The following is a 27,914-nucleotide window of genomic DNA, read 5'->3' on the forward strand; positions in this document are numbered from 1 at the left end:
CTAAGCATGGCCTTGGCGGGCAGGAGCTGTTTTAAACCTGTGTTAACTTTCTTTTATTGATTCTTCTGTGTCCTCATACATCTGTGGCAAACATACTCGAGAAAACAAAAAGCTGAAGCAAGCTTGTAAGGGTTAGCAAACTGAAGAAAAAGCAGGTGTAAAAGTGAAGCTAAATGCTTCTCTTTTTTCATCTTCTAGTAATTTCTGGGAATGTAAGAATTAAGGGAAAAATTTTCAGTTGGCATCATGTTAAATTTGAAGACAATAAAAATGGGCTTAACTTATAAAGGTTGGAAGTTTATAAAAACAGGAACTATAGTCCAAGTTGCTATAGAACTGGCAAGCTGTTACTTCAAAAATTTATACTGTTTAGTAGTCACTGTGATCATATGATAAAAGCCAATCTTAACACCTGACTTTGCCAGCTGCTGTGGAATAGAAAAGTTATTTCTGGATCTTACTTGCATTCTGTGATCTGAAAGAAGAGACACAAAATTATTCCAATCTTTCCATGTCCAGGTTTAACTATAATTAATACTAGCTAGGAACCAGGAGAAATTTTATCACCAGACTGCAGATTCTTAGTCTAACAAAGTTAATTGCTTGGATTTATGTTGAAAGAATGGGAGCTGGAATATTGTTTGGATAATTAAGTTAGATTTTTCACTTAAACTCTTTTAAAGTCAGGATTTGTGCACATTAAATAGCAGTGGAACTGTATGAGGAGGATGGAGACCTCTCTTCTAGGAAAGTAATATATTATAGAGCCTTGAAATATTGTGTAAAACTATTTGTCCAGATCAAGCAGTACATGAATGTACAGGAATTTGAGCTTCATATTGCAGTGACATGGGGGGTTGTGATAAACCAGAAAATCCAAACAAATAAGGTAAGGGATACTGATAAAAGATTTCCTCAGATCTGGAGGTTAATTATTAGCTGATCATGTCTAAGCTGAGCTACCTATGTTCTTTCACTGTAATAACACCAACTCCCTTTCCTAACAGAAGCTGGAGGCAAAGATACTACTGAACTAGAGGAAGTTTATTGTAATTCCTGCACAAAAGGAAGTGGGTGTAATTCCATGTTATTAAAAGATGGATCAGCACTGAGCATCATGAAGCTTTTACAAACAGAATTTAAAAAAATTTAAAAGGCAGAGGAAAATGGATGTATTGGGCATTCACTAGCATGCCTGGAATGGACAATGATATTTCCTTATAGAGATTCTCTACATCACTGAGCTTTTTAAGTTTGTATCGTCCTGTTCATTGCTCTCTTTTAAGACTTAGCCTTATTGAGTCTTTTTCTAAGCATAAAAACCTGTTATAATAAATATAACCTTTTGTAAATCAAGAAGATAATTGCATGAAAGGGTAAAACCAGATGCTTACAGAGGAAATTACCTTAAAATAATCACCCCTCAGATTTTGTATTTATTGAGAGATATATCTGGTTCATTAGTCCATGTGTAATACACAGTAGTCCTATTTTGTAATGTAGGATCTGCTCCAAAACCCTTTTGAATCCACTGAAGAGCTTCCACAGGCTTCAGGAATTCTTGAATCAGTGAACTTTTGTAGTGGTTCATAATTTTTTAAGATCATAAACCATCTCCTCCAAGTGCAAATCAGGGTTCTTTTGGTTGGCATATTAATCCGAAAACATTTATATGTTCCTTGAGTTTTTTGCCGGTGGTCTGGTGTAGCAGTTGCATTGGTTGCATAAGGAAAAAGACAGGAAACATCTGAAGTAGAGATACAAAGATGAAAAAAAACCCAACCTGTTGTTTGAGAAGAAAGTTACAAACTGGAAATTTTTTGACATACTGACCTATTTTCACTCAAACTGTGGAATTTTATATTGTAGGTGGCTTATAGACCTTATAGATGATTAAGTGGGGAAGAAATAGAGTTTTGAAAAAATTGAATTAATGAAGTCTATGTTTACTACTTTGTGCTTATTCCAATGGTGTATTTAGAATTTAAAGCAGTGCGAGTTTATATCACATCAATGATACCATAGATAATGTGTTCTTCAAAAGTATCAACTAAACATTGACATACAGAGAGTTAGAATAAAGGCTGAAGAATTAAGTATTTCCTTTCCACAGAGAAGTGCTGAAGTATTTCCTCTCCACAGAGAAGTGCTAGGCTTTTCTTTTGCAAAATTGTCCTTGCTAGAGAATTTTTTTTAAACTAAGCAACCAAGAACTATTTTGACTCCTGAAGCAACTGTTTTGATGTTGCCTAGTCTTTTTGTTTGAGTCTCTGTAGACATCCATGTGGGTTAGTAGTGATTCCCAGTGACAGGAGCATGATCTGAAGATACGTGCTTAAAAGAATGTTACAAATACTTTGCCTGCCCACAGCCTGAGTGAGGTGCTTGCCTACATTTGTGAAAAACCTTCCAAACACTCTTTCTGAATAGGTGCAAAGTGTTCTCTCTAGCCAAGAACGCCTCTTTTTTTGGCTGGTCTCACATCCTTTTTGGCTTGCACTCCCTGGAGGTGCAGAGTTGAAGCCAGGGAAGTTGCACATCTGCTTGGGGATTTTGGTGCCTGTGTCATTTAACCACAAGAACAAGCTTTTCTTTGAAGTGCCCAGAATGCCTAATCAGGGATCAGCAGCTTCTACCCTTGGTGGAAAAGGATCCCAGTGAGCATTTTAAAAAGTCAATGTACCACTATATACTTACCTGTGATGTTTCATTCACTCTGTAACTGAGCGCCTATTACCATCATTTGTGCTGTGTGGTATTCTAGTAAAGAAGTGATTACAAGAATTTCCAAAATTTTTGGGGTGGGTATAAGGTGTGTGCTGCACACAATGAGCAAAGACAGCAATATTTGCCCAGCCTTCTGAAGAATATTTAAAAGTTACCATCAACCCCTTACTGCCCCTTTAGTTTTTACTGTGCACAGCACTGGGGAGCTTTGCCTTTTACAGCCAGATTCTGATCCTGCTGTTGCAAGAGATATTTGACATACATTAAGGCCTACTTAATGTAGACTGTGTCAGTCTGATACTCAGAGGGAAAAACTGTTTGCAGTAAATACATTTGGAAGAATCTGTCCCAGCAGTATTATTTCTTAAATAGGGGTTTCAGTTCTGTTTGTTTTTATTTTGGTATTTATACAGACTTGACTTCTGAAATGTTCATGTTCCTGACACATCTAAATATATACCCTCAAAATGCTTTTAAGTCTTTAAAAGTAACATAGATAATATAAATAAGTTACTCACCCTGATTTGTTGATAAATCCTGTGCATCCTTTTTAAAAGCACAGTTTTACTTTGCATTGAGTTTGACTCATCATTATCTGTGAGAAAGTGGAAATAAAAGTGGCTCTCTTGATCTCATGGGTCTTTGCGCAGAGCAGCCAGTAGTGTTGATAACAAACTGCAGCAGAGTTAGAGAAGCCCTTTTCCCTTTGTTGACTTACCAAGTCTCAACATTGATAAAGGCATGAAAACTGTGTGAGAATACTTGAATACTTGACACTGGGGAGAGCCCTCACACACCTGGAATCACATGCAAAGTAGCCACTACATCAGGCCCCTTCTAAGGGATTGCATCCTAATTTTTCTGATAGTAAAATGTTTCTTCATCTCCCCTCCAGACAGGGAAGCTGGTTTTGTATTTTATTTATGCTGGCTTAACAACACTGGCCACCATTATGTTAAATAAACTCAGACAAGCACTTAACTACCCATTACACCTCTGCTGCAAGTTCTACAGGTGGGTATTTAAAAAGACCCCAGATTGTCAATTGCCTTTTCTCAAAACAGTCCAATTGAGAACATTTGGTTTCACACTGCCCTTGGAAAGCTGAGAAAACAGTTCTGGTAAAACAAGCTGAGAAGCAAGTTCCCCAGGACCTTACCATCAAACTGGCTGATCTCAACCATGGCAGGATCACGAGGGAAAGAGATGGTATCTCAGAGAACCATATCCCAAAGCATTTAGGGCTTCCTAGGGCAATGCCAGCTCTTTGAATTCCCAGAAGCCAAAGTACAACTGAAGCAAATTTTAAAAAACTATGTCCCAAATCAGTCTGTTCCCATATCATATATCCTACTCTTTTGGGAGGATAAGGTGGTGACACTTTCATAATTCCAGAGAAGCTAGGTCATTTTCTATAAACCTTGCTTGAAACTAAAGTTAATTCTGGGATAATGCCTTTTAAACTAGTTTTCATCCAAGAACAAATAAAACTGGTTACTGTTTAGAGATGTCACCCCGAGAGAAGCTGCTGGAGCAGCCAGTGAATGCATGTGGGAGTAATACTGATAAAATGTGAATGTATCGGAGACAAGGATTTCAGCAAGGACACTGGTGCAGTCCTGCTATTGCACCTGTGCCACTCCTTTATATCCACAGAGATCAGTCCTTCACTCTTGGCCATCAGCTGGAGTGGTGCCTGCCCATGTAATAAGATGCTAAAGTTGTTACAACATGTACCAAATTCCAGAGAAATAGAAAAAAATTCAATTAGTATATTTTAACTTTTTTGATTTATTTTTCAGTGCTGGTCTATGACAATTACAGAAAGGCAGAAAAGAAATCTCTCTGTAATTTGTACTTCTGTGAACTGTCATACATACTATAACAAGTGCCAGTGGAGTCAACTGCAGGAAATCTTTATTATTTTCTTAGAAACTCTTTAAAATGTAAACATCCTGTTGATACAAATCTCAGATTCTTCTGATGTTTACTTAGCAGCTGCCATCATTGTGCAGTGTCAGAGCACACATACCATATTACAGGGTATGAGGCTGACAGAACCCTATTTGGACTTGTGTTTTATTTTACAGAAGCTAAGGCTGGAAATATTTCTGAGCCATTTAATGGTAAATCATCATCTAAGAATACTGCTGTTATTTTAAAGTTATTTGGAGTTTAGAAATTGCATAACTATTTCAAATGCAGCTTTGAAATGGCTGGCAAAGACAGCCCAAGTCCCCTTCACTGTGCCTTCAACAGCATATCCTGAAGGAGGACATGTTTTAATCACTCATAGCATGCAGGATATTGCATCAGGAATCATAAAGTCTTTGTCTTGTCCAGTGGTAGCTGCCATTTCCCTTCTGAGTCAGGAATACCTGGAAGTCTCACTATTCAATATTGCAAAAGAATAAAAGATAATCCTCTTGCCCTCATGGCAGAAAAGTTAAAAAAAATGCAAATATTGGAAAGTTTAAGCCCACAGCAAAACCAGAAAGGACTTCCTATTTATTGTTTTGCAAATCTGTTTATTTTTAAGCTAGTATAATTATTTTGGGGGCCTGACTCATCATTTCTGAATGCTTAGATTGGCAGCAGCTTTCCATTGCTGGTGCAGTGGTTGTGCTGACTCAGGATGTCTTTACAGCCATCCACCATCCACAGGAAAATATTCACTTTACAGATCCATGCAGGCCATACAGTGCATGCCAATGTTCCCTACATTAATGGAGATCCCATGTGCTTCTGGTTCCACATGGTTTGTTAATTATTCCTGCCTGCCTGCTTCAGCAGCAAAGCTCCTGATTAAATTAAAATTTAAAAATTAAAATTAAAAAATTAAATTAAAATTAAGATGGGAAGATGGATTCTGGAAACTTTTATTTGAATATATCTAAAATTATGCTGTTTAAATGTATTAGGAAAGAGGGTGACATTGTAAAGTCTGTGTATTTCATGTCTGTGTGTGATACAGGCAAAGAGCAGATACATTTTGTCATTCAAAAGGAGATTAAAAAACACTTCTGTTAAAGTTTTGGATGTGCAGGCATGGGCAGATGACAGACTGCACACACCAACACCTGCACATGAAATAAGCAGGCAAAATAACTGCAGCATCAAATCAAGTTCCCCAAATCCTCTGTTTAAAAACTGTTATTAGTTGGTTATAACAGACCCAAACCTTACTTAGTTGCATGTATGACACAAGTGTCTGTCCTACCTTGACTGGTTTTATTTCAATCCAAAGGATTCTACAATGTCTGCAAATAAAGCTCGGGGAAAATGCACAGTTTTCTCATGGTAGCAGTTCCTAGCTTGGAGAGAGAAGCTCTCATTCTAGTGTAGAGGAGACACATGCTGAGTTAGTAAAGAGATAACTAGTGAGGGAGCAGTAAACAGAGAGGAGGAGGAGGAGGAGGCAGGAAGAACCAAAGGCTCTGTTTGGCCAAAGGAAGGTTTCTGGTGCTATGGGAGGTGGTGGATTGGAACTACCCAAGCAAAGCCATCTTTCCCAAATGTGTGATGGAAATTGGGATGCCTGGTACACATGGAAACACCACAGTACAGTGATCTGTACATAGATGGTTTTATGCTGAACTGAACCCAGCCCTGCTAACAGGAACAACTGCTACTCTGAGAGATGCTTGAGGAACAGTGCTGGGAGTAGAGGCTCTACAAAAAACAGCTAGGATTGGAGTTGGGACTCAAAACGAGATGGAGGACCCAGGAGACTAAAATTTGGACTTTGCAGGGCAAGAACGGGGGACTAGAACAAGAAGCAGAAGTAGGAATTGGAAATAATGAGATATGGAGAATAAAACTGAAATAAAGAACCAAAGGGGGTGTAGGGCAGTCTTGTGACCAGAAAGGGTCTCAAGAAGTCATACCTGTAAAGAGTGAGCAAGTGACTGGATGACAAGATCAGTCGTTGGTAAAAGTTCTGCCCTTTTCTGCTTGGAATGGAACCTAAATTTCCAAAATCTTACTGTTCTCTGTGGATGCCATTTACTATGTTTGCCTTAAGAAGAGAAGCAGAACAGCAGAAGAGAATTTGTAGAGGTGGATTGTAAGTGGTGAGGACCTGGTGTTCCCAGCTGAGGTACCTGGGAGGGTTATTATTTTGGCCAACAGTTGACTAAATGTCCATTGATGACTGGAGCTTTTTAAGTGTGGTCCTGAAGAGCATCTTTGCTTTAGTTTCAGTTGGAAGGACTCCATGTGATCCAAAGCATGGTAACCAAAGTATGGTAAATATGGACAAACTGGACATCTGCTTCAAAAACACACCATAGATTTTCAAACTAAATCATTAATTTCTGTGCTGGACGCCTCCAATGTGACAGCAGCGGGAAGGTGTCCCATGCTCCTCTGGCCAGAAGCTGACAGTGCTGCTTCTTTCAATTACACCATGACCTTAAGGAACAGAGGCCTAAAGCAGCAAATCTAGAGGTGTTGACACTGCTGGCAGTACTTGTAGGTGCCACATGTGAAATACCCGAGGTTTGGTTTACCTCCTCAAAGCCCAGCAGACTGTACACACAGGTTCTGCTAAAACCAGTTACATTACCAAGCATTTCACAGCTGGGCAGCACTGACCTCAATTCTGACACCTTTTGTGTAAGTATTCAGCGCTGATCTTTCATCAAAACATCCCTTTTCCTTTTTCTTCTTTCATTAACCAAAAGAGCTGTGTAATGGAGGAGACAGCAGGATGTAGAAACTCATCGGTAGCAGAAGGGGTAAAATGCCTATTGAAATGAAATTAAGTTGGTGGTAAAGGCACCTAAACTTTGAAGGGAATAGGCTCTTGGTGAAGTCATCAATATTTTTCATAGATAGTCACAGTTTGTTCTCATTTTTCTGAATATCTCATTTAAGACCTTGAAATGTGTACTACAGAGAGATAAACAGTGTTTCAGAACACCTGCAAAAGCAATCCAGGAGTGCTGTCCTCTGAGTACAGTCAATGCTGTGTAATGCTGCACACGCTGGAAAACCAGCTCGAGGTGTTTCACTCTACACTACATGCTTTCATATTAATAAATGTAGTTTGACATTAATTTCTGTGCTCCCCACCTGCAAAATGAAGATTAAAATTGCCACTAAGGTGTTGCAAAACTACATTAATAAATGTGAGCATGTGAATCCTGTAGTAGTGCATGCCAGAGGAATGCAGAGCATAAAGAAAATAAATCCTGTCTGTAAACCATGAAATATGTAGTAAATAAATCCTCAGACCGCACACAGAATTTAAAATGAAAAATGCTATCAAATAGCAGCTCATCAGCTGAATATCATCCTGTCGGTGGATTGAGGGAATCAAGGTTCCTTTGGATCATGCAGTGAAAGATTAAACTGTAATGCAAATATATCAGGGGCAAGCTAAGAATGCACATAAATCTTCTATTTAGGCATTTTCAAATCTGTGAGTTCTCAAGTTTACAACCCTACCTGGAGAACAGCCCATTTCACAGTCCATGCAGACTAAGCCAAGTATTTTATCCACCTTTTAAGTGTAAATGGCTTTTCATCTTTTTCTAAATGATCATGTGATGGACTTGCCTTTCAAAAAATCTAACCATTTCAAGGACTACTCCATTAAACTGGAGCTGCTCCATTGCTTTTTTTCTTCCCCTCAGTTTCGTAGTCTTTATTTGTGTATCTGTTGGTAATGGAGCCCAGGGTTAAACATAATTTGGTCAGATGTTTTGTTTCCAAAAGGCCTGAATGCATCTTGACATTTTACATTGGCTTTTCTGAAAGAACTTTTGCTAGTGTGATATCTTGTGATCGACGAATTGAAGGCAAGATGAAAAGAAATTTTCTGCTAGAGTAAACAACACACACCTTGTTTTCAGCAAGTAGTGAGTGACGAAGGAAACCAGTAATGTTTGTTAACATGGGATGGTTTATGTTTTATGTTTTGCACATAAATAGAAGTATAACTGGGCTTGGTGTTTGTGCAACTGAGATGCTATATTTTGGATACAGACAATAGTCAATAATGTACAAGATTTGGGCAAACTTCAGCAAGAGAAAAGTGAGTTAGACAAAACCTTGTAATAGTTTGTGAAATGCAGTCTGGGCTCTTAGCCCACCTCTACCCCAATGGGTCCATTTATTTATATTCCACATGGCTACAAAAATGATGGAATTGAAGATATTTGTGATGAAAGGAAAACTTCTTGTCCCCTAATTTATGTTAGCATTGTTCAATTATTCACTGAAGTACAGAAATGAAATATGAAACAAATGCAAATAATGGAATTGGGCCAAGCTGTGTGTGATATGTTGAGCAATCAGCATCCTTCTGGTACCTACATTCAAACATTTTAGTATGAAGTGCTCCCCATTAATCTTGTTCTTGTACAGTCTGAAATCCATAGGTTTTACTCTCTCCCAGAAAACTACAATCCCCTCATATACTTAATAGAAATTGAAAAGTGTAGCTATAGCATGCAAAGTTGAGATGAAAATAACGAGAAACAATGACATGGGGAAACATGACATTCACTGTTTCTAACAGAGAGAAAAGTCACTTCCCTGAAGATGGTATTTTCCTGGAATTTATGAATTTTGTGTTTAGGTGGGCTCTAGGGCAGGTAGCACCTGCTTCACGTGTGTCATCGTCCAAGGTTATTTGGGCAAGATCAAAACAAAATGGACTTTGGCAGAATTTTAGTTCCATGTTACAACCCAGAATAAAGTTGTTTGTTGGTCTTTAGGAGGTGCCTGCACTCCACACAGGCAGCACTTCACAAGGACAAGATAGAGAGTTGGGACAGTTCAGTCTGGAGAAGGGAAGGCTCCAGGAGACCTTAGAGCACCTTCCAGTACCTAAAAGAACCTGTAAGAAAATCAAGAATGTAAGAAAATTTTTGGCAAGGCCTGTTACAATAGGACAAGGGGCAGTAGTTTTACACTGAGAGAGGATCAGTTCAGACTAGCTATCAGGAGGAAGTGTTTTCACAAGGAGGATCGTGAGACACTCACACAGGTTGCCCAGAGAGGTGGTGGATGCCCCAGCCCTGAAAACATTTAAGGTCAGGTTGGATGGGGATTTGAGCAAGCTAATATAGGTGAAGATGTGCCTGGTCATTGCTTTTTTTAAATAGCTGGAAAGCTAACACAGAAAACTGCTAACAGCTATGGAAAACACAGCAGCTGGGCTGCTTGGGGGTGGACTTCATGGCCAACTCCATGTTTTGAGCTATAATAGGCAATTTACTAACTCTGCCAGGCTTTCATCAACAGATTTCTGTTTTCAGGTTTTTTAAACCGGTATCGTGTTCCACAGCTTTGCAGTTTAGGAAACGGAGTTGCGAGCATTTAGTTGTCTTCATCATATCTGCAGACCTGGAAACAACCAAGAAGTACCAATCTGCTATTCCTCAGTGTATCTCAGAATTTGATGCATTATTTATTTCCAAACTATTGTATTGGTTGCTCCATCAGTAACATTCCACACTGATTATTTGATACACTTGTCTTTCTAGCTGATCTTTTACTATGGAACTGGAGACAGCTGGTGTCCACAGCACTACTACGATGAGATCAAAATGGATTTTCCAGACGGGGACATTCGGCTCTGTGAGAAGGGGCTCCGCCACGCCTTCGTGCTCGATGCCAGCAAGGAGATGGCTGCCATGATCACAGACTGGCTACAGGACGATCTGACCAAATTATAAACACTGATTCAGTGATCAACAAGAAAATGGTGTAATTATTTTGTGAACGTGTAAATTTTTTTTGTGAGAGAGTCTGTCTTATTTTTTTTCTGTTTATTATAGATTATGGCTTGTTTTCTATTGAGATGTTTTAGAGAAAGTTAAAGAGAGACTGGCTGGACCAAAGTATAGTTTTGTTGACTCAGTGCTTATGTAGTTTCATCCTGAGTCTTCAGGATTCTGGAAGACTTGGCAAAGGGTGGAATATTTATTATCTGCTGGCACTCTAGACAATGCTGACACAACTGCACCTGAGCTACTACCATCCCACTCTGTGCTGGAGAAGTGTCAGGATGTGGGTGGGTCCTGCTGTGCTGTGGAAGGCCTGGCCCTCTCCTCATGTCTCACCCCAGGTGCATGGCAGCCAGAACAGCCCAAGGCCCTGGGCAGCCCTGACGTTGTCTCCTCTGGGTCAGAGGGGGTTGGTGGTCAGGCTGAGTTTGGGACGAGTTCAGGGAAGATGTGGAGATCAGGTGTGCAGTTTCTCCAAGTCTCACCACGCGTTTGGGGCACTGCCAGGACTCCACAGGGTATTAGAAATGCTGTAAGGTATCTCTGGCTGCTCAGCAAGGGAATACATAAGGATCTCTTGCCTGGAACATGGCCAAGTGCTTCATTTTTCAATTGACTTTAGAGAAGGGAAAGTACACTGGTCAAAAATGCCAGTATTTAAAAGGTAAAATGGATTGCAGAATCCATGTATAACAACTTCTAGGTGGCCTAGCTCTCCTAATGAAGTCCATGAGAACAGTGCTTGCTCAGCAGCTTTAAAGAATTGAACCACTTTTGATGCATGTCTAAATTTCAGTTCTTTGCTCTAAGGACTGAAGTATGAAATTTTCTGCCAAGCCACAAATTAGGTATGTTCACCATCAGAAAACATCTGTTACTGTGGCATGGCTGCACCCATGACATGGCATGAACGTTACTGCTGAGAACCAGACCCTTGCATGGTGCTGACAAGTTCCCTGTTCTTCACATTTGGTGAACCCTTTCCTTTATAGATGGGAAAAAAAAAAAAAAAAAAAAAAAAAAAAAAGTTCTTCCTACCAGTTGTGATAACAAAAGAAGTTGCAGGGAATAGCTAGAAATAAAAATATTGCAAGCAAGGGGAACAGAGCCAAGTGTAATCAGGAAAAGCTTTCTAGCCACGAACCTGTGAAATAGTCTCCCTGTGGAGTTCATAAAGACATTTATAAATAAGCAAAACACTACAGAGCAGTCAGGGGAGGTCCTGCCCTTGCAAACAGATGAATTTAGATGATGCACTGAGTATCTAAGTTACATGATTTATTACCAGTTTTGATACGTGTGAGAATGGTGTTGGAGAATGTTCTCTGTGATGCAGAAAGATCAATTAATTGCTTTGTTTTATTACACGATTATACACACCGCTTCCACTGCTCTCTAAACCCCCCTTGAACCTTTTCACTAATATTTGGAGCAGCTTGTAATAGAGTTCAGTTCCTGGATATTTTGGACTCGTTTTCAAACCTGCAGACTGACACTGGATTTAAGTGACCTTCTCTGTATCAGAAACTGGTTTAGCTTTTGAGACTAGCCAGTGGATTTTCCAATTACACTGCCACATAATGAAATGGTACTGAAGAGTGGGGCAGGAATGTTGGGAGCACAGTTTGAGCAGCGTGGGGAGGAAGCAGACACGTTCAAAGTGAGGAGACTATGCCCATGCAACCGATTCTGCTTACTGGAGAGTCACGGGACTTTCCGTCTTTCTACAGGTCCATATTCAGGCACGATCAAAACAATCCTTGTGCTCACTGTAGAAATCCATAGTTGTATGTGTGTGATAGCCCCCAAATGCTGGCATTGTCCCAGCTGGATGGCCTTGTGGCAGATGCTCCCTGCATCTGGTGGCTGAGGTGCTCCCTGGGGCAGAGCCGGGGAGGACGTGCACATGCATGGAGATACATTAATGTACACGTGCGTGTTCGTGTGCACCTGTCTGTATGTCAGCAGCACAAAAACCGCTGTTCACTTGGTTGGTTTGGTTTGCACATTGGTCTGGTTGAAGAAAACATTTGTTCTTCGAAGTTTGTGGAGTCAGGGAATGGACAAACACTCAGTTTGTGGGAGTTCAGCTGTTGTAGTGGATCTCCTGAGACGAGACAGAATCTTGCATTAACCAAAGATGACAAGCAACTACCACAGCCTGGAAACTGAAGCACCTATGAGAAGCAGTTGTTTACAGTGTATTATGTGTATACTTTGTATGAGGAATTAATTTAGCAATACTTGTACTTGACTTGTGTATGCCTTTTATACAAAAGTTAATCCATTATACTAAATCCTAACTGCATTAAGACCTAAACTGAGATCAGGTCTGGTCAGTGATGACCAGATCTACTGCAAAAGAATGCCTTACAATTTTCTTAAAAGAATTTTCTCTAGTGTTAAAAATAAAAACCATATTGATTCAATTGCTACCTTCTGCCTAGAAGCTGTTACTGTAAGGCAAAGATCTGAAAATTTGCTACTCTATTCATTGCTAAAACACATGGGCCTACTTTCCACAGCTGTATTTCCTAAGAGGAGCAGATCCCACACAGTGAGAATCCAGCTCTTTGGAAGCCCGTGGTGTTCATTGTCACCCCAGGCAAAGAGTGTCAAAAGTGCTCTTGGTCCAAATGTGCCAATTTACCATGAAAACACAGTGTGGTTTTGCCTATTTTAGACTATTTAAGATTTCTTGGAAAACCTATCACAAATATATTGACTGTAAGCTGTAGCACCTACTCACTGTCATTCACATCTGTGCTTGATTCTCACCACACGAGTAACCCTGCTAGTGCAGTGACTTTGACTCATGTGCAAGTGTTTTGCTAGATCGATACCTTTTAATAAAAGTACACAACTCCAATAACAAAAATAAAGAAATTTATGGTAAAATGTAACTTGATTCTTTGTTTTGGTAACTTGTTTAGTCCTAGTTCAGCTCCTTTATTACTTCATGCATACAAAATCTACAAAAATGCTTTCCAGACCCCAAATTTCACATGCACTGCAGACATCTGCCAAGTGCACAGAAAATCTGTGGGTGGTAGGCACCTGACTCGCTTAAGCATTTTTATCCAGAGCCTCTCCAAAATAATCAATCAGTTTCCCCTTGCTGCCTCCAGCTCCATGTTTGCTGCTCTGAATGAGCTATAGAGTGTGTGGATCAGTGAGGCTTGTCCCTTCAGGAAGCTGGATGAGTGCTTGCCCAGTGTTTATGGTGAAGAATTTGGAGTTGGACTCCAAGCTAAACACCAGATTCTTGACTCACAGAGACTGATTGCATACATGAGCCACAGCAGATAATCTCTTCTCTGCAGCTGAGATCATTTATGTATTTATTTTACAGAAAATGGGTTTATATGCGCATCCACCCCCCACCCCTTTCTTTGGTCTAGCTAATTGCCAGCAAAGACTTTAAACAAGATGTTCAATGTTATCATTTTAAAGTCACTCAAACTATTACTGGGTTTGGATAGACTCACTAGACCCAAGAGATTTGTTTTACTCTGTGTCACAGGTCATGCTCAGACTCCCAACTGCAATAAGTTTCTGAGGCTCTTCACTTGCAGGCAAATGTTCTCTTTCCTGGCACACTTACAAAATAAGGATCCAGAGAGCGTTTGTGAGTGACCAGGAACTATTAAAACAGCATATATTTCTGGAATAGCTGATGGGGGTTGAGCACAAGCAGCTGCCAGGAGCGATCGCTGCTCTCAGTAGCATCACGCAGAGGTTAAGGAACAGGCTGACATTCGTGCTCAGATGGGACAGGCAGGGAGGGATGTAATTAAAAACTCTGATTTCAGAGTGCTTGAGCTGATAGTCAATGGCCTGGGTTTTGCCTGTTGCAGGAATGTGCTTGCAGGAGAATGGTTGTGTTGCACAAAGTAGTTTGCAGCAGCTAATAAAATACAGGTGTTTTTTAAAACATCTGACTGATGTACCTGACTGCAGGGTTTGCCAGTCGGACCCTCAAAGATCTTTTCCGTCCTGTTTGAAGCAATTCACACTGAAGGAGGAAATGAGGGGGGCTTCCTGCTCTCCCCCTTTGTGAACATCTTCAACAAAGCCCCCAGACTCAGAAATACTGTGCTTCATACACTGAGAGGAATCCATGGGATGAGATAACTTAGCATTAGGAAAAATAGGATTTCCTAATGCCACAACTCATCTACTCCTCTTCCCTAACCAGCACCCTTAAAATTTGGAAAGTATTCCGCTGTTCTGATCTAATTTGTAGGACACAGGACATTTTCAGAACATAAATGTTTTGATGTCCTAACATGCTCTCATCGTGCAGGGGATACAGCAATTCATTGGTGATTATAGAAAAGAACTTGTATTTTCACCCACAAAGTAAACCCACGGGATTTTAAGTATCCAGAGTGGTTCAACTCTAATTCAGATCATGTCCTGCTTTACCAATGCTATGCATTTGCTTTTATTGTATTCATGTTTGACCTCGGACATCTCCTCTGTCCTTGCTGTGCCTTTGATTTCTCTTGTTACAAACTGCCTGGTTTATGTTGTCAATCACTTGAGTAGTCTGCAGTGCTGTGGAGTAAAATTGAACACAAACCCCACCACTCCCACTGGTTTCAGTGAAGATGTGGTGCAATGCCTGTGAACAAGCATTTGCTCTCACACTTCACTGCTCTGTTGAAATGTACAATCTATTTAAACTTTAGATACCTACAAACAATGCATTTACACCATCACATACAGAGCTTGTTACAATAGCACATTGCTGTAAAGCTGCTCACAGAGTGGGCCAGGGGCAAAATGCCATCCTGCCTCCCTGTCCAGAGAACCTTTAGCAAAAGATCTCCTCTGAGGCCAGTGTCACCATAAAATGGGCATGTGGGGATGCAGAACACTGGCCAGGAGGTGGGTCCTGCTGGTCAGTCACTCAGTGTGCGCTGGGAACAGAAATGACCACGCCTCACTCCAGCTGAGTTCTCCACATTTCTTCTGGGTCTTGAAAGCTGAGTTTGCTTTGTTATGTCTAAAACACAGACCTGATGCCTTGAGGACTTCTGTGCCTCCAAATGTGCCTTACTCCACACCTGCATGTCCACAGTACTGTATGCTGAGGGATGTAGGAGAGAGTCATAATCCTTATTACCTTCACTCTGTCTCCAAGGCACTTGGGTGATGTCCACTGCTAAAGCGCCCCACTCTCAGGCCAGTCTGTTCTTGAACATTTCCATGGACAGGGCAGCCACAGCTTCTCTGGGCAACCTGTTCCAGTGTCTCACCACCCTGACAGGAAAGAATTTCCTCCTAATATCCAATCTAGATCTCTCCTCTTTTAGTTGTCCTACCACTATCTGCCTGTGTAAAAAGTTGCTCTCCCACTTTTTTATAAGACCCCCTTTAAGCACTGAAGTCCACCATGAGGTCTCCATGGAGCCTTCTCTTGTCCAGGCTGATGGAGTCAATAGAGGGAATCCTGGCTGGCTGGCTGGAGCTGGATAGCTTCTCATCATGGCAGGTGAACACTATTCAGAAACACAGGGAAGAAAAAGGATGTACATTTGATGATAAATCCATCACAAACACTCACTGTTCTGTGATTTTATTTATTGGAAAATACCTGTGGCTTCCCTGGAAGGCAGTTTAAAGTGAATGGGTATTTCATTTTTGGTTTAACACCTTAGGTAGCCCAGGGAATAAAGGTGGTTTACAAAGGCTGCTCTTGACATCTGGTTTTAGGACACAAGCACAAGTCATCAAAAGAAAATCTTGCAGAAGTCTATTTATCAATAAAATATTTAATAAACTTATCTGTACAAAATATTAAAAAGGTTATTGAAGAGTATACAAGAATATTTATTTAACAAATATATACTGCTATATAATATATTCAAGAAAATATAGATTGCTGTTTACAGTTCATTTACAATCCCATATGTACAATCTATTTAAACTTTAGATACCTACAAACAATGCATTTACACCATCACGTACAGAGCTATCTTCTTTAGAGATATTTCACACACCCAGACCTGAAAAAGCTGCACAAATACATGGATAGTTCAGAGGCACACACAGGGATACGAGTATTGCTTCAAGAATCATAACTACTAGAAATATAGCTATTGGAATTTTTAATTTTTTTTTATATTTTCCTTTCTAATCAAAGAAAAGAACATATAAATAAAACCATGACTGACCAGCAGAGAGGCTCATTTTGTCAGAGGAACTCCAGAAAATGTTGACTTGACTCCAGAAACAGAGCACACAAGTGATGGGATACAAAGGGACTGGACAAACTGGATCAACATTGCTCCCTGCGCCACCTGACACAGGGAGCACCAGGAGCAGAGCAGGTCTGTGCTGCACAGACCACTGTCCATTTCCTTTGAGCAGCATCTCCACCAGCTTTCCCAGTGGGAGCTGCAGAGCAAGACAGAGCTGGAGAGTCCAGGTGGGCACCGCCCCTGGCTGCTCCAGGCTGTGGGAGCTCCGTTTGCAAAGGCACAAATGTGGCTTCAGCTGAAGCCGAAGTGTGGGAGCTCTGCACCTTGAGCACCTCAGACCTTTCTTTAAAAGGTTCATGGCTCACAGCAGGTGGGATGGATGTGAGCAGGATGATCACCCCCCTCCCTGGGCAAGGACAGGATGAGCTGCTCCTAAAAACGCCCCATCCCAGCTGATCACTTCCTACACAGCAACTTTGGCACCTTCAGTGCCCAAGGCCTGGCCCCTCCCTGTGTGACCATCCCTTTTCCTGGCCTGTGGATGCTGTTTCACACTGCTGCTGCTGGCTGAGCTCCTGGGAGCCCCTTGGTGCTCAGCAGTTCCTGGCACACAGCTCCCTGGGATGACCAGCTTGGGAGCAAACAGCCCTAAACTTTGCCTCCTGTTTATTCCCTACTGTTCTCCCGTCTCTTCACCAAGGCAGGATGGAGGAAATGAAGGAAACACCACAGGGAACGCTACTGTCTCCCCAAAAACTGGAACCAAGGCCACAGCTCCCAGGGAGGCCAGGCTTGGCCCAGCCTCTGGGTCTCATCCCTCTGACGATGGAGACCAGGTGGCATCAGCACAGGATGACATTGTGGCAAAGAGAAGGGGAGGAGAGACCCAAACACCCCCACCTTCCATCAGAAAGGCACTTGAGTGTGTGACCCATTGTGAACAGATCCCTCCTCCCACCAGCTTCAGACCTGTCCCCTCTCTGTCCCCTGCCCGAAGGCACAGACTGCACCACGTCCTCCTGCTGCTGAGCCTCAGCCTTCCCTCCCACAGCAAGTCTCCACACTGAAAACCCAAAGCATGAGCACAAGTATCAAAGCAGAAAAATGAGCTCAAAAAACATATGACTGAACTATTAAGTGGTGATGACAGAAAAATGGAGAGCAAAACCTGCTGAAAAAACATTGAAAATGTGTGGAGTTCTGGTTTCACCCATGGAATGGATGGGAATGGATCAGGCTTTGGTTTAAGATTTTTCAATACCAGTTCCATGCAAATGCTCTGCTGCCCAAGCTTCCCACCCTAGTCCATCCACTGAGCAAGAGTCAAACATGGTGCATCCATCAGCCTGCCCGTGCTCCTTCCCACCACCACCTGTATCAGGCTCCTCTCCAACACGGAAAATTCAGGGGCTGTTTGAGTACTGCAGTCAGTAAGAGCAAAAAGCAGACACAAGGCTATTTGTGTCTTGAGGTGCAAAGATGCAAAACATCCTTTAAGATGTAGGGAGGGCTCCTTGGTCAGTGGGCTACACCAGCATGAATTACAAATTTTTTGCCATTTTCTGAAGGCCCAGATCACTGGCTGGTAGGAAAGTGATTTTCAGATACATCTTTGCACCTCTGTACCTCACAAACTTGTACTAGGAACAAAGAGCTTAGAAGGCCTGAATGCAGCTGGTTTTACCTTGAAAGACATAAACCAGCTTATGACAAAATTGAAGGTGTCATACACACCAGCCTGGTGGAACATCTCGCTCTTTTACCAGCCATTAATTCAAAGATAGGAAAGACAAAAAACTCTCCCCCTCCCACACAAATTCACAGGCTCCTGACCATCAGCAACACCCCACCCACAGAACAGGCACTCCCCAGCTCCTTTCCTCATTGTGTTTTCATGGAGAACACACTCCCACACTGGGGACATTGCTACACTCTGCTCCTGCCACCCTGCATCTCCATTCTGACCCCAATAAAGGGATCCCTGATGCCAAGGGAGCTGCTCGGAGGCCAGTGGGACACACATCACTGCTGGTCATCAGCAGAGCCACACTGCTCTCAAAGACCTTGCTTTTTCCCACACAGGTTTTCCCATCCCCTCACCTATCCAGAGCATGAAGTGAAGACAGAAGAACTCACCCCACAACCCCAGCTGCATCCAGGACGGAGGACACAGGAAGTGATTTGATGACACTGCCCAAGCAGGCCCACGAATAGCCCTTGATCATCTGTCACACACAGTGGCACACAGCCCCACTCCAGGTGACAGCCTCTGTGCAATGCCCAGCCCTCGCTGCCATTCCCCACAGAGGTTTCTCCTCCCTGGCACATGGCCCTGCTGCCCCAGCACAGACAAAAGAGAAGGCACTTGGATCTCAGGACTCAGCGTGGATTTCCATGCTCAGCAGGAAACCACGGCATTTCCCAGCAGTTTTAGCCCAACACAAGTATGAGCTGGGCTGGTATTTATGATGTATCTGCCACGTTTACATGGCTCCTGTGGGTTTTGATGTAACTACAAACACTGCTGTTGACACAATCACCACAAGCAGCAGCTCATGACAAAACTCCTGTTAAGGCTGGAGAGCAAAGCCGTGGCAGCCCCTCAGCATCCAAGGTGCTCTGCTCCTTTTGCCCAGATGCAGCCCTTGGGACCTGGATTCCCAGGGGGTCCCAAGGGATGCCCCAACCTCTCTTGTCTCCTCCTTGCCAACAGCAGGGTGTGTGTGTGTGTCTGCTGCTCCGTGGAGACCAGCACAGGTGACTCTTCCCAAATACATCCTTAGGGCATGTGGGAAAAGGGCTTAAAACTGCAAAAGGAGCTGTTTGTTTTGCAAGGGGAGTGTGATGGATAAATCACTGCCCAATGAGAGCTGTGCAGCCAAGGGCTGGGTTAGAACCCACTGGGTGCCAACACACTCAGGAGTCGCTGGCACTCAAACTTGAGCAGAAGGCTCAAGGCTTTGGGGTTTGCTTTTAATCAGAACTGGTGCCTTTGCAGCCCTTTCCTCATGGGTGTGCCAACCACCAGCCAACAGGCAAAGAGGATGTGGCTCCATCTACCAGTGCTGATCAGAAGTGAGGCCACTGGGATCTGGATGAAGCTACATCAAGCCCTTTTCCATGTGAATCCTTCTCTCTGCCAGAGGATACTGATTTCCCCGTTATCACTGGATTTGAAGTATGATGTAAAAAAAAATTTAAAAAAAAAGGGTGACAGACTATTCTATTTTAAGAGAATTAAAAAGAAATTTTTCCTTTAAAAATAATAAAATCTGTGATTCTTGGGCCAGAAGCACCCCTGGTGACCAGGATTAAACAGGGCATAAAGTCAGTTTGCTTCTGACTGTTCCTGAAGGCAGTGGCCTGAGCACAAGCTCAAAGAACCCCCAGCTAAGGCACACACCAGTTCAGTCCCTGTCCCAACTGGGCAAGTTTCCCCAGATCCCCGCCCCAGTGCTTCTAAGTCAAATGAGATCACTCTGCAAGTTTCCCTACTCCTGTGCAATTACATTCCCATGTCAGAGACGAGGGAGCCAGTTAGGCATGGATACACAGTCCTTTTCAAATGCTTAATATTTCTAGTTTCACTGTAATTATATCCTGCAGATAAAAATGGTGCTCAAGGTCAAACAAATCCTCCAGGAGAATATGCACTGCATGGAAACTGTTTGGGTTTTTTTTAACTGGAAAGGTTGTATAAATACTGCAGATTGAGAACATATAATTATCCATTAAAATCACTCTGAGACTGCTGAATTAATATTTGTCTATGTTCAACCTCTAGTCTCATATTTATAAAGTTTACATGTGCCCAAAAATCAGCTCAGGCAGGAGGCAACTGATCAGAAATACTTTTTTTCTGGGCCTTTCCTTTGGCATTAGAGCATTATATTCTTCAGAGAAGCAATTCCAGGGATGGGGGCTGGGCTGAGCCACCACTATCCTGCAGCCAGCCCCCACCAGCCTCTCTCCAAAGGCAGGATTCACTGCCCCATGGCCTCTACAGACACATCCCTGTGTCGCCCCAACAGTGCAGGGCTGCAACAACTCAGCTGAGAGAATGTCTCTGCCTGGGAAAGGATTCACACCCACCACTCCCATTTAGAATCATGCAGCCATTAAGGATGGAAAAGATCATGTCCTACCATCAACCCCACCAAATTCACCATTAAACTGTCTCCTCAAGTGCCATATCCACACAGTCTTTGAACACTTCCAGGGATGGTGACTACACTTCCTTGGGAAGAGCTTTACAACTCTTTCTTTGACTTTTTTCCCCAAATATTTAACCTAAACCTCTGCACATTTGCAACTGCTCTGATGGTTGTTGCCCAAGACTAATCCCACTGTTTGGTGCAACCTCCAAATCTGCCTGGGGATGGAGAGGCAGCCCTTGCAGTCATCATGCAGGGATTCATAAAGGGGACAGTGGTAGCTTTTGCTCTGGAACTACTCCTCTGGGAGCAAGGAGCAGTGTGACAGCCCTGCCCTGCAGCTGATACACTTTCACGGGGGGAGCAGCACAGTTACCCACCAAAGCCCCCAGCTCCACTCTCCTTCAGAGAGTGCCCTGCTACACTCTGCTCCTGCCACCCTGCAGGTGCACATCCCCCTGGAGCAGCCCCAGGGAGGGAGCTGCCTCCCCTGACTCCTCAGAGGAGCAGAAAGAGGATCCAGCTCCATCCTTTGCCTTCCCTTTGTCCTCCAGACATTGTTTGCCCAGGAAAGGAACAGGAGGCACTTGGCACACGCCCAGCACTGCTGGACTCCTCTCGGGGGGATGAAGTTTGCTCCCCCACCAAACACTCCTGCTCAGGGGTGCCCACAGCCAGGAGAGCCAGGGTGAAACCATGGACAGCATCGCTGCCAGCAGCGGCCTCTGCGCTCCCCACAAACCTTCCCCTCGTTTATCCTAGTGATCCAGGCCATGGAACTGCAGCAACTGAGCCACTGCTTTTGTCCCCAGCACCAGCAAAGCCATCATGGGGTTCAGGACAAAAGCACTGCCCCAGAATGGGGTTTGGGGTGAAGAGCTGCAAGACCCAACCTGTCACCCTGCTCTCCATCAGCCACCTCCAGACCTGAGGTGGGTAACATCTGTCTGTTCCCTGCAACTCTGGCTAAAAAATACCCACAAGAACTGGGAGTCACTGGCATCACCACCCCTTGGACACAGTACCACAGGAGCAGCTCTCAGGAGGACACCTTTTTGGTGGAGACTCACAAGAGCCACCAGCCAGCAGGAGCTGCCAGGAGCTATATATATTTTGCTTGGATTTGAACTGCCCATGAACCTTCACCACAAATATTTGGAGGAAGGGGAGGGGGTAAAGGAAACAAAAACATTTTTAAAAATTGTCTCAGCAGTGAGAAAAACTATCAAAGAACCAAAGGCAATTGAAAAATTAGGTACTTCCAAAGCTTGGTAACTTTATAACTGATGTGGAATCTGGCAGCTCGAGCACTGCTGTGCCAACCTCCTTCCTCAGCCAGCTGTGCTGAAGCCAAAGGGCAGAGGAAATCCACAAACCCTCGTGCTGACCCCTCCTCACCACTCAGGAACCTCAGCCTCCCCAAATGCTGACAGGGAGAAAACCCATGGCATGGACCTGATCCATCCTCTTCCCCCCAACCTCCATCTCTGAGCATCCCCCCGGACCCCTGGAGGCAGAGACATCATTAGCATATATTTACATTCATGCTGAGCCAGGGAGATGGGTTTTCCTTTTGGATGCAAGGATGTAAAGCCAGAGGAGCTCTGCAAGTGTCAAGGGGGTACATGAGACTTATGGGCACCACACTTGATTCTCTGAGCTGCCACCTGCCCCAGCCTGAGGATGCAGAGCAGAGGATGGAGGGAGGCTGGGGGTGTTATCCCAGTGGATCTGTCACTGTTTTCAATGGACACATTTACTTCCTACTGATGCACTTGGGGGGAAGGGGCTGTTGAACCTCACCAAGGCTTTTCTGATCTTTGAAATCATTTGGATCTCAGTAGAGCTCTTTGAGGTGACCCCCTCTCTGCCCTGGCCAGGCTCAGCCCTCCCAGCAGAACACCCCTGCCATGGAGGACAACTGGATTTATGTAGGAAAAATGCCATGTTTCCAGCAGGGATTTATCTCCTCCAAAAGCAAACTACCATTGCTAATAAGCACTGATGCTTACACACCAGCACCCTGGTCACAAGAAAAAACAAACCATCAAACACAAAATCTGTGCAAATACATCTCTGGTCTAAGCCAAGCCACCCAGGAAGCCAAAGTTTGGTACCAAATCCCACTGAGGTGCAGCAGAAAAGCCTGCCAGCATCCAAAGCACACCCTGGCATGGATGAAGAGCTTCTCTGGTTTAAAGGTGTAATTTATACTCAGCTCCTGAGTTACTAAACCCTGCAGCCCTTTCAGCACACATCAAAGCACCCCACTTCATATAGCAGTCCCTGAGGGTAGACTCAGCCCTCTGCATGGGAAAGGTCTGTTCCTGGAGGATCCAGCTCCCTTAATGGAGCAGGGAGCAGCCAGCACTCCAGGGAGGCACACAGTTCCCTGGGAAATCGATGCCAAAGGAAGATGGGGTGGAGCTTAGTGCTTTTATAAAGATTATTTGGAAAGAGAAGAACCCAAGCGAAATGGCTCTTCCCTAGGGAACTTGGGACCTTTGTTTCTCTCCAGACATGCCCAGAATGGCTGTGTGACTTGCAGGCCTGATGCTGGGTTCTCAGTATGCCTTGAAACACAGATTTGTGCAGGAAAGGGAGGGGACTCACACACCAGTGCCTCCTGCAAGACAACAAAGCCAGCACTTCTGACCATGTAGAGTGGAGACATCTCCAGCTAAAGCCTTCCAGGGCCACTCCCATCTTTCTAAGAGCACAAGCTCTGCTTCAGACCTGACTCTTTTAGCCTCTGGTTCTCCTTCTTTCCTGTCTCTGCCAGCAGACTCACAAACCTCTCCCCATCGCAAACAGGCCTGGACCAAGTGATTACAACCCACGCCAGCCACAGGTTCTCCGCCCCCTGCCTTCCCCCAGGGGACCCTTATTTTTCCACTAGGAAACTCAGGGCAGCAATTTGAAGCCTGACAGAAAAACTCCTTTAACTCAAAGAAAAGAGCATTCCTACCTCACCTCCATCTCACTGCCATAGCCAGAGGGTGATGCTGACCTGATCCCTCTGCTGCAGACACCACTCCACCTCCCCCCAGCCCAGGTCATCATTCTGACCAAGACAATTTTGGCTAGACATTTTCCAAAAGAAGTTGTCAGCTCCACTTAGGCAAACCAAGTGTATCAGGCAGAGCTCAGAGGATGAGGAGACATTCCCAAGGCACAGAGATGGTGGCAGCCTCAGTCTCAGAGGGGCACCCCCCATCCCTCTTGGGGTCATGGTCAGGGTGGCCCAGAGGAGACAGGGGACACCTGCTCTGAGCTTGGCTTTTGGAAAGGCACACACCAAAATGTGTATGTGTGTATATATCTATATCTATATATATATATAAAATGGGCAGGGCTACTGAGCAAGGCCAGGAGGGATAGGGAGAGCTGCAGAAATTGCTACCTGCAGCCACACGTCTCCACGACCATGTCCTCATACTGTTTGTAAACCACATTGTTCCCAGAGTCTATATAGAGGATGCTGATGGGGCTGAGCTTGGAGGGCACGCAGCAGCTCGGGGGGGTGGACTCTGGGTCCATGGAGTTCATCAGGGTCTGGATTATGGCATGGTTGGTGGGCTCCAGGTGGGAGCGCAGGGGGAAGTCGCAGACCCCCTCGCAGTGATAGGCCTCGTAATCCAGGGGGGCGATTATCCAGTCATCCCAGCCCAGCTCCTTGAAGTTCACGTGCAGGGGCTTCCTGCTGCAGCGAGTCTTCGCCTTCTTCCCGTGGCCTCTGCCCCCGGACCGGGCGGCAATGGTGGTCCTCCTCTTCCTCCGCTTCAGGTACGCCTCCTGGCCGGGATCGGGGGGCTCCAGGAAGGGGGGGCTGCCCAGGGCCTTGATCTTATCCCGGATCTCCTTGAAGAGGTTCTCCTTCCTCTGGGTGCGGGAGAAGGCCACGAGCAGGGCTCGCTCGTGGGGCTGCGGCCGGGGCTTGCCGAAGCCCAGCTGCCGAGGGGGCAGGAGCTGCCCCGACTGATCCGAGACGATCCTCAGCAGGAAGCACAGCAGCTTTCCCGAGAGCGACCTCTCCCTCTGATCTCGCAAGGCCTCCCAGACATCAAACACCTCCCATCTGGAGGAGCCCGTGTCCAAAATGTCTGCGGCCCTGGAGTCCAGCAGCCGGGGCTCCTCGCCGTCCCGGCTCGGGCAGGTGGCAAGGAGGAGGTGGTGGAAGGTGCCTTCGGGGGACAGGGCCAAGCTCCGGTTCTCAGGGAGGGAGCGCAGGATCCGCAGCTCTGCGCCCGTCACCTCCTCTGCCTCAGGCAGGCTGGAGATGTCAAAGAGGTACCGCTGCTCCGAGGCGGATGGGGATGCATCTGGAAGAGATAACACAGAGGGAAAAAAAAAAAAAAGGAAAAAAAAATTAAATATCGGCAAGCCAAAGCCAAGCTGTCATTAGCGAGGTGCAAGGGACACAGAGGTAACGGGGGAGATCTCGCTGTGCAGCGTGGCTTCCTGAGCATCCCCACGGGACACAGGCTGTGTGTCCTGCATCCAGGGGCGTCACTCTGGCTCAGGGCACCAAAAACAAATGGGAAGGAGAAGGTACACAGGGAGGGAGGAATCAATTCAAATAAGTGGCTTCTCATCAGCACAGACTCTTTTCCACATCCTGAGGAGGTTTCTCTGCTTCCTCCCAGGTGTTCCAGTGACCCCAGATACACCACTATTCTCTTCTGGCACAGAAGCCACACCTGAACCTGTGCAGCACATTACCATCCCCAACCAGCAGTTTGTCACCCATTTCTTCTGCCCTAAGTGTCACACACATACACATGCTGTTAAAAATTCCACTTTCCCCTCGCAGATAGGCACAGCCACACATGTCTGATAGAGGCACCCACAGCAGCTGAAAGTGAGCCCAGCCTCAGTTTGGCACTATTTTTAGTGGATCCAAAGACCTGACACAGACTTGTGCAGTTTCTGGCACTGAATAAATATACTCAACGTGAATTAAAAAAAGAAACACCAAAGGAGGTGGAGGTGGGAAGAAGAGGTGAACTGAGTTCTGGGAGGGTTGTTTTTTGTTTTCTCCCTCGTTAACGAGAAACCTGACCTGGGCATGCTGCAAACATCTCTACTGTGCCCGGAGCGCCCCGACCCGCTGCCGGCAGAGCCCTGCCCGCCCACCGCCGCTGGGTGCAGCCTGCACCGCCCCCGGGGGGGAAACTTCTTCCCCCTGTCATTTGCTGCTGCTGCTATTATTATCATTAACAGTACTATTAACAGTATTATTCATTATGGTTATTAAAATTACTATTTGAAAAGCGAATCTAAAATTCCTATGAGAAGCAGATAAGAGCAGATAAGGAGATCCCTTTGAAGAGTTCATCTGGTTTCGTTTTGCGCTGAAACTTCCCAGGACCTGTGCTCAGTTTTCGCCCAGCTCTCACAAGCCGAGCACTGCCCACCCTCCCACCGGAGCATCCTCCTCCCGGTCCCGCCTCGCTCCCCCGACGTTTCCCCATCAGCTTTGCAGTAAACCTCCTCCCGCAAAGGCTGCGGGCAGGATACGGCCCCTTCTGGCTGTGGGAATGGGGCTAGGGGGGCTCTCCCATCACAAGGCAGCCAGCGACAGGGACGGGGTGCGGCTGCCGCTGCTTTTCAGTTTGAGTTTTCATTTTATTCGATCGGGAATGTATTATTCCCCCCCCCCCCCCCCCCCAGCTGAGCGAACTTTGCCGGCAGGGCGCGAAGTACATAGACACATGTATTTGTTAAAAGTATATCATTAGGTGCGTACATGCATTTGATTATTATTATTATAGACTCGCAGGTATGAAGAGAGCAAAAGAGGGCGGAGAAGGGGACCGCGATGCCGAGCCCAGAGCGGCGTGAGCGGGAGTCGCTCCGGAGCGCCGCGGCCGCCCGGGGCCGAGCACCCCCGGGACACCGTGGCTGCGCTCCCTCCCTGGCCCGGCCCGGCCCGTCGCGGTGCCCCGCGGAGTTTTTCGGGCTGCAAAGGCTCCGGCAGGACGGGGATGCCGCGCGGAGGAGCTGCTCTCACGGTGCGCCGCACGCCCCGGCCCCGCATCAGGCGGCGGGAGGTCCCGAGAGCCCCCGCACCGCCGCTCACCCCGTCCTGGCCGGCTGCCCCTCGCACCCCGAACCGCATCCCCGGCACCAAGGGCCATCCTTGATACCGACTGCGTGTGCAACCCCATCGCCACCCCAGAGTCCCGCTCTGCGCCACGCTCATCTCCGTCGGCAAACCCCTTCACCGATGCCGGGCACAGTCTTTTTGCTGTCCCCATCGTCAACACTCCTAACAGTATGCTCACGCACAGCCCCACTCCCTGCCCTGTCCTCGCCACCACTCCCACGCTCAGATTCGCGCAGGGCTTCGTTCCCATTAAACAACCGGGATGCGCAGCCCCTATCCCGTGAAGCTCCTTCCCCTGCAATTTGCCCGTGCGGAAACCAACGCACAACCCCATTCCCCACCCAACGCACACTCCTATCCCAGGCACAGCCCCGCGCTCGGACCAACACGGGAGCATCCTCTCCGTGTGCCATCACGTCCCCAAACTCACGCTGAGAGTGATGCACAACCCCGCGTATCCATCCTCACATCCACACAGGAGCCCGATCCCTACCACACCCACGAACAACACCGTCTCCATCCCCAAGCCGCGTCCTCATCCCCAAGCCCATTCCGAAGCCCAGGCGTCGACTTCTCTCTCCCGACGGCGGAGTCCCGGCGGGGCGGCCGCTCCGCGCTCCCCGCCCGGCCGCGGCTCAGCCGCACTCACCGCTGCGCGCCCGCTCCGCGAAGCCCGTCACGGTGTCGGCGCGGCGGCCGGGGGCGCGGCGGGCGGCCAGGCGCTGGTACAGGGCCACCATGTAATGATGCGGCACCACCGTGCCGTTGCGGAGAGCCCCGTCCCTCCGCGGCGGGGAGGAGAAGGGGGAGGCGGCGGCAGCGGAGGAGGAGGAGGCGGAGGAAGGCGCGGCTGCCGAGGGTCGCTGGGGAGCGGCCGCTGACGGGCCGCGCACGGCGGCGGCCTCCAGCCCGCGGCGAAGGCGGCAGGCGCCCAGCAGGCAGAGGCAGAGGGCGGCGGCGGCGGCGCGGAGGCGCA

At 45.9% G+C, this 27,914-nt stretch overlaps 2 protein-coding genes across 2 annotated transcripts in view; one reads left to right on the forward strand and one right to left on the reverse strand.

Annotated features, from left to right (window-relative positions):
• Positions 1–13,369, forward strand: part of LDAH (lipid droplet associated hydrolase) — a 109,682-nt gene extending 96,313 nt beyond the window's left edge. Inside the window, exon 7 of the mRNA XM_041421902.1 lies at positions 10,224–13,369. Coding sequence (XP_041277836.1) covers positions 10,224–10,415 — 192 coding nt within the window. The 3' untranslated portion in view covers positions 10,416–13,369. The remainder of the gene's footprint in view (positions 1–10,223) is intronic.
• A 10,859-nt stretch (positions 13,370–24,228) lies between these two features.
• GDF7 (growth differentiation factor 7) overlaps positions 24,229–27,914 on the reverse strand; it is a 4,091-nt gene continuing 405 nt past the window's right edge. Inside the window, exons 2-3 of the mRNA XM_041420011.1 lie at positions 27,588–27,914; positions 24,229–25,151 (exon numbers count right to left, since the gene is read on the reverse strand). Of these exons, the coding sequence (XP_041275945.1) occupies positions 24,229–25,151; positions 27,588–27,914 (1,250 nt within the window). The remainder of the gene's footprint in view (positions 25,152–27,587) is intronic.

The sequence above is a fragment of the Onychostruthus taczanowskii genome, unplaced genomic scaffold (genome assembly GCF_017590055.1).
Source record: "Onychostruthus taczanowskii isolate IOZ18803 unplaced genomic scaffold, ASM1759005v1 scaffold11, whole genome shotgun sequence".
NCBI classification, from domain to species: domain Eukaryota; kingdom Metazoa; phylum Chordata; class Aves; order Passeriformes; family Passeridae; genus Onychostruthus; species Onychostruthus taczanowskii.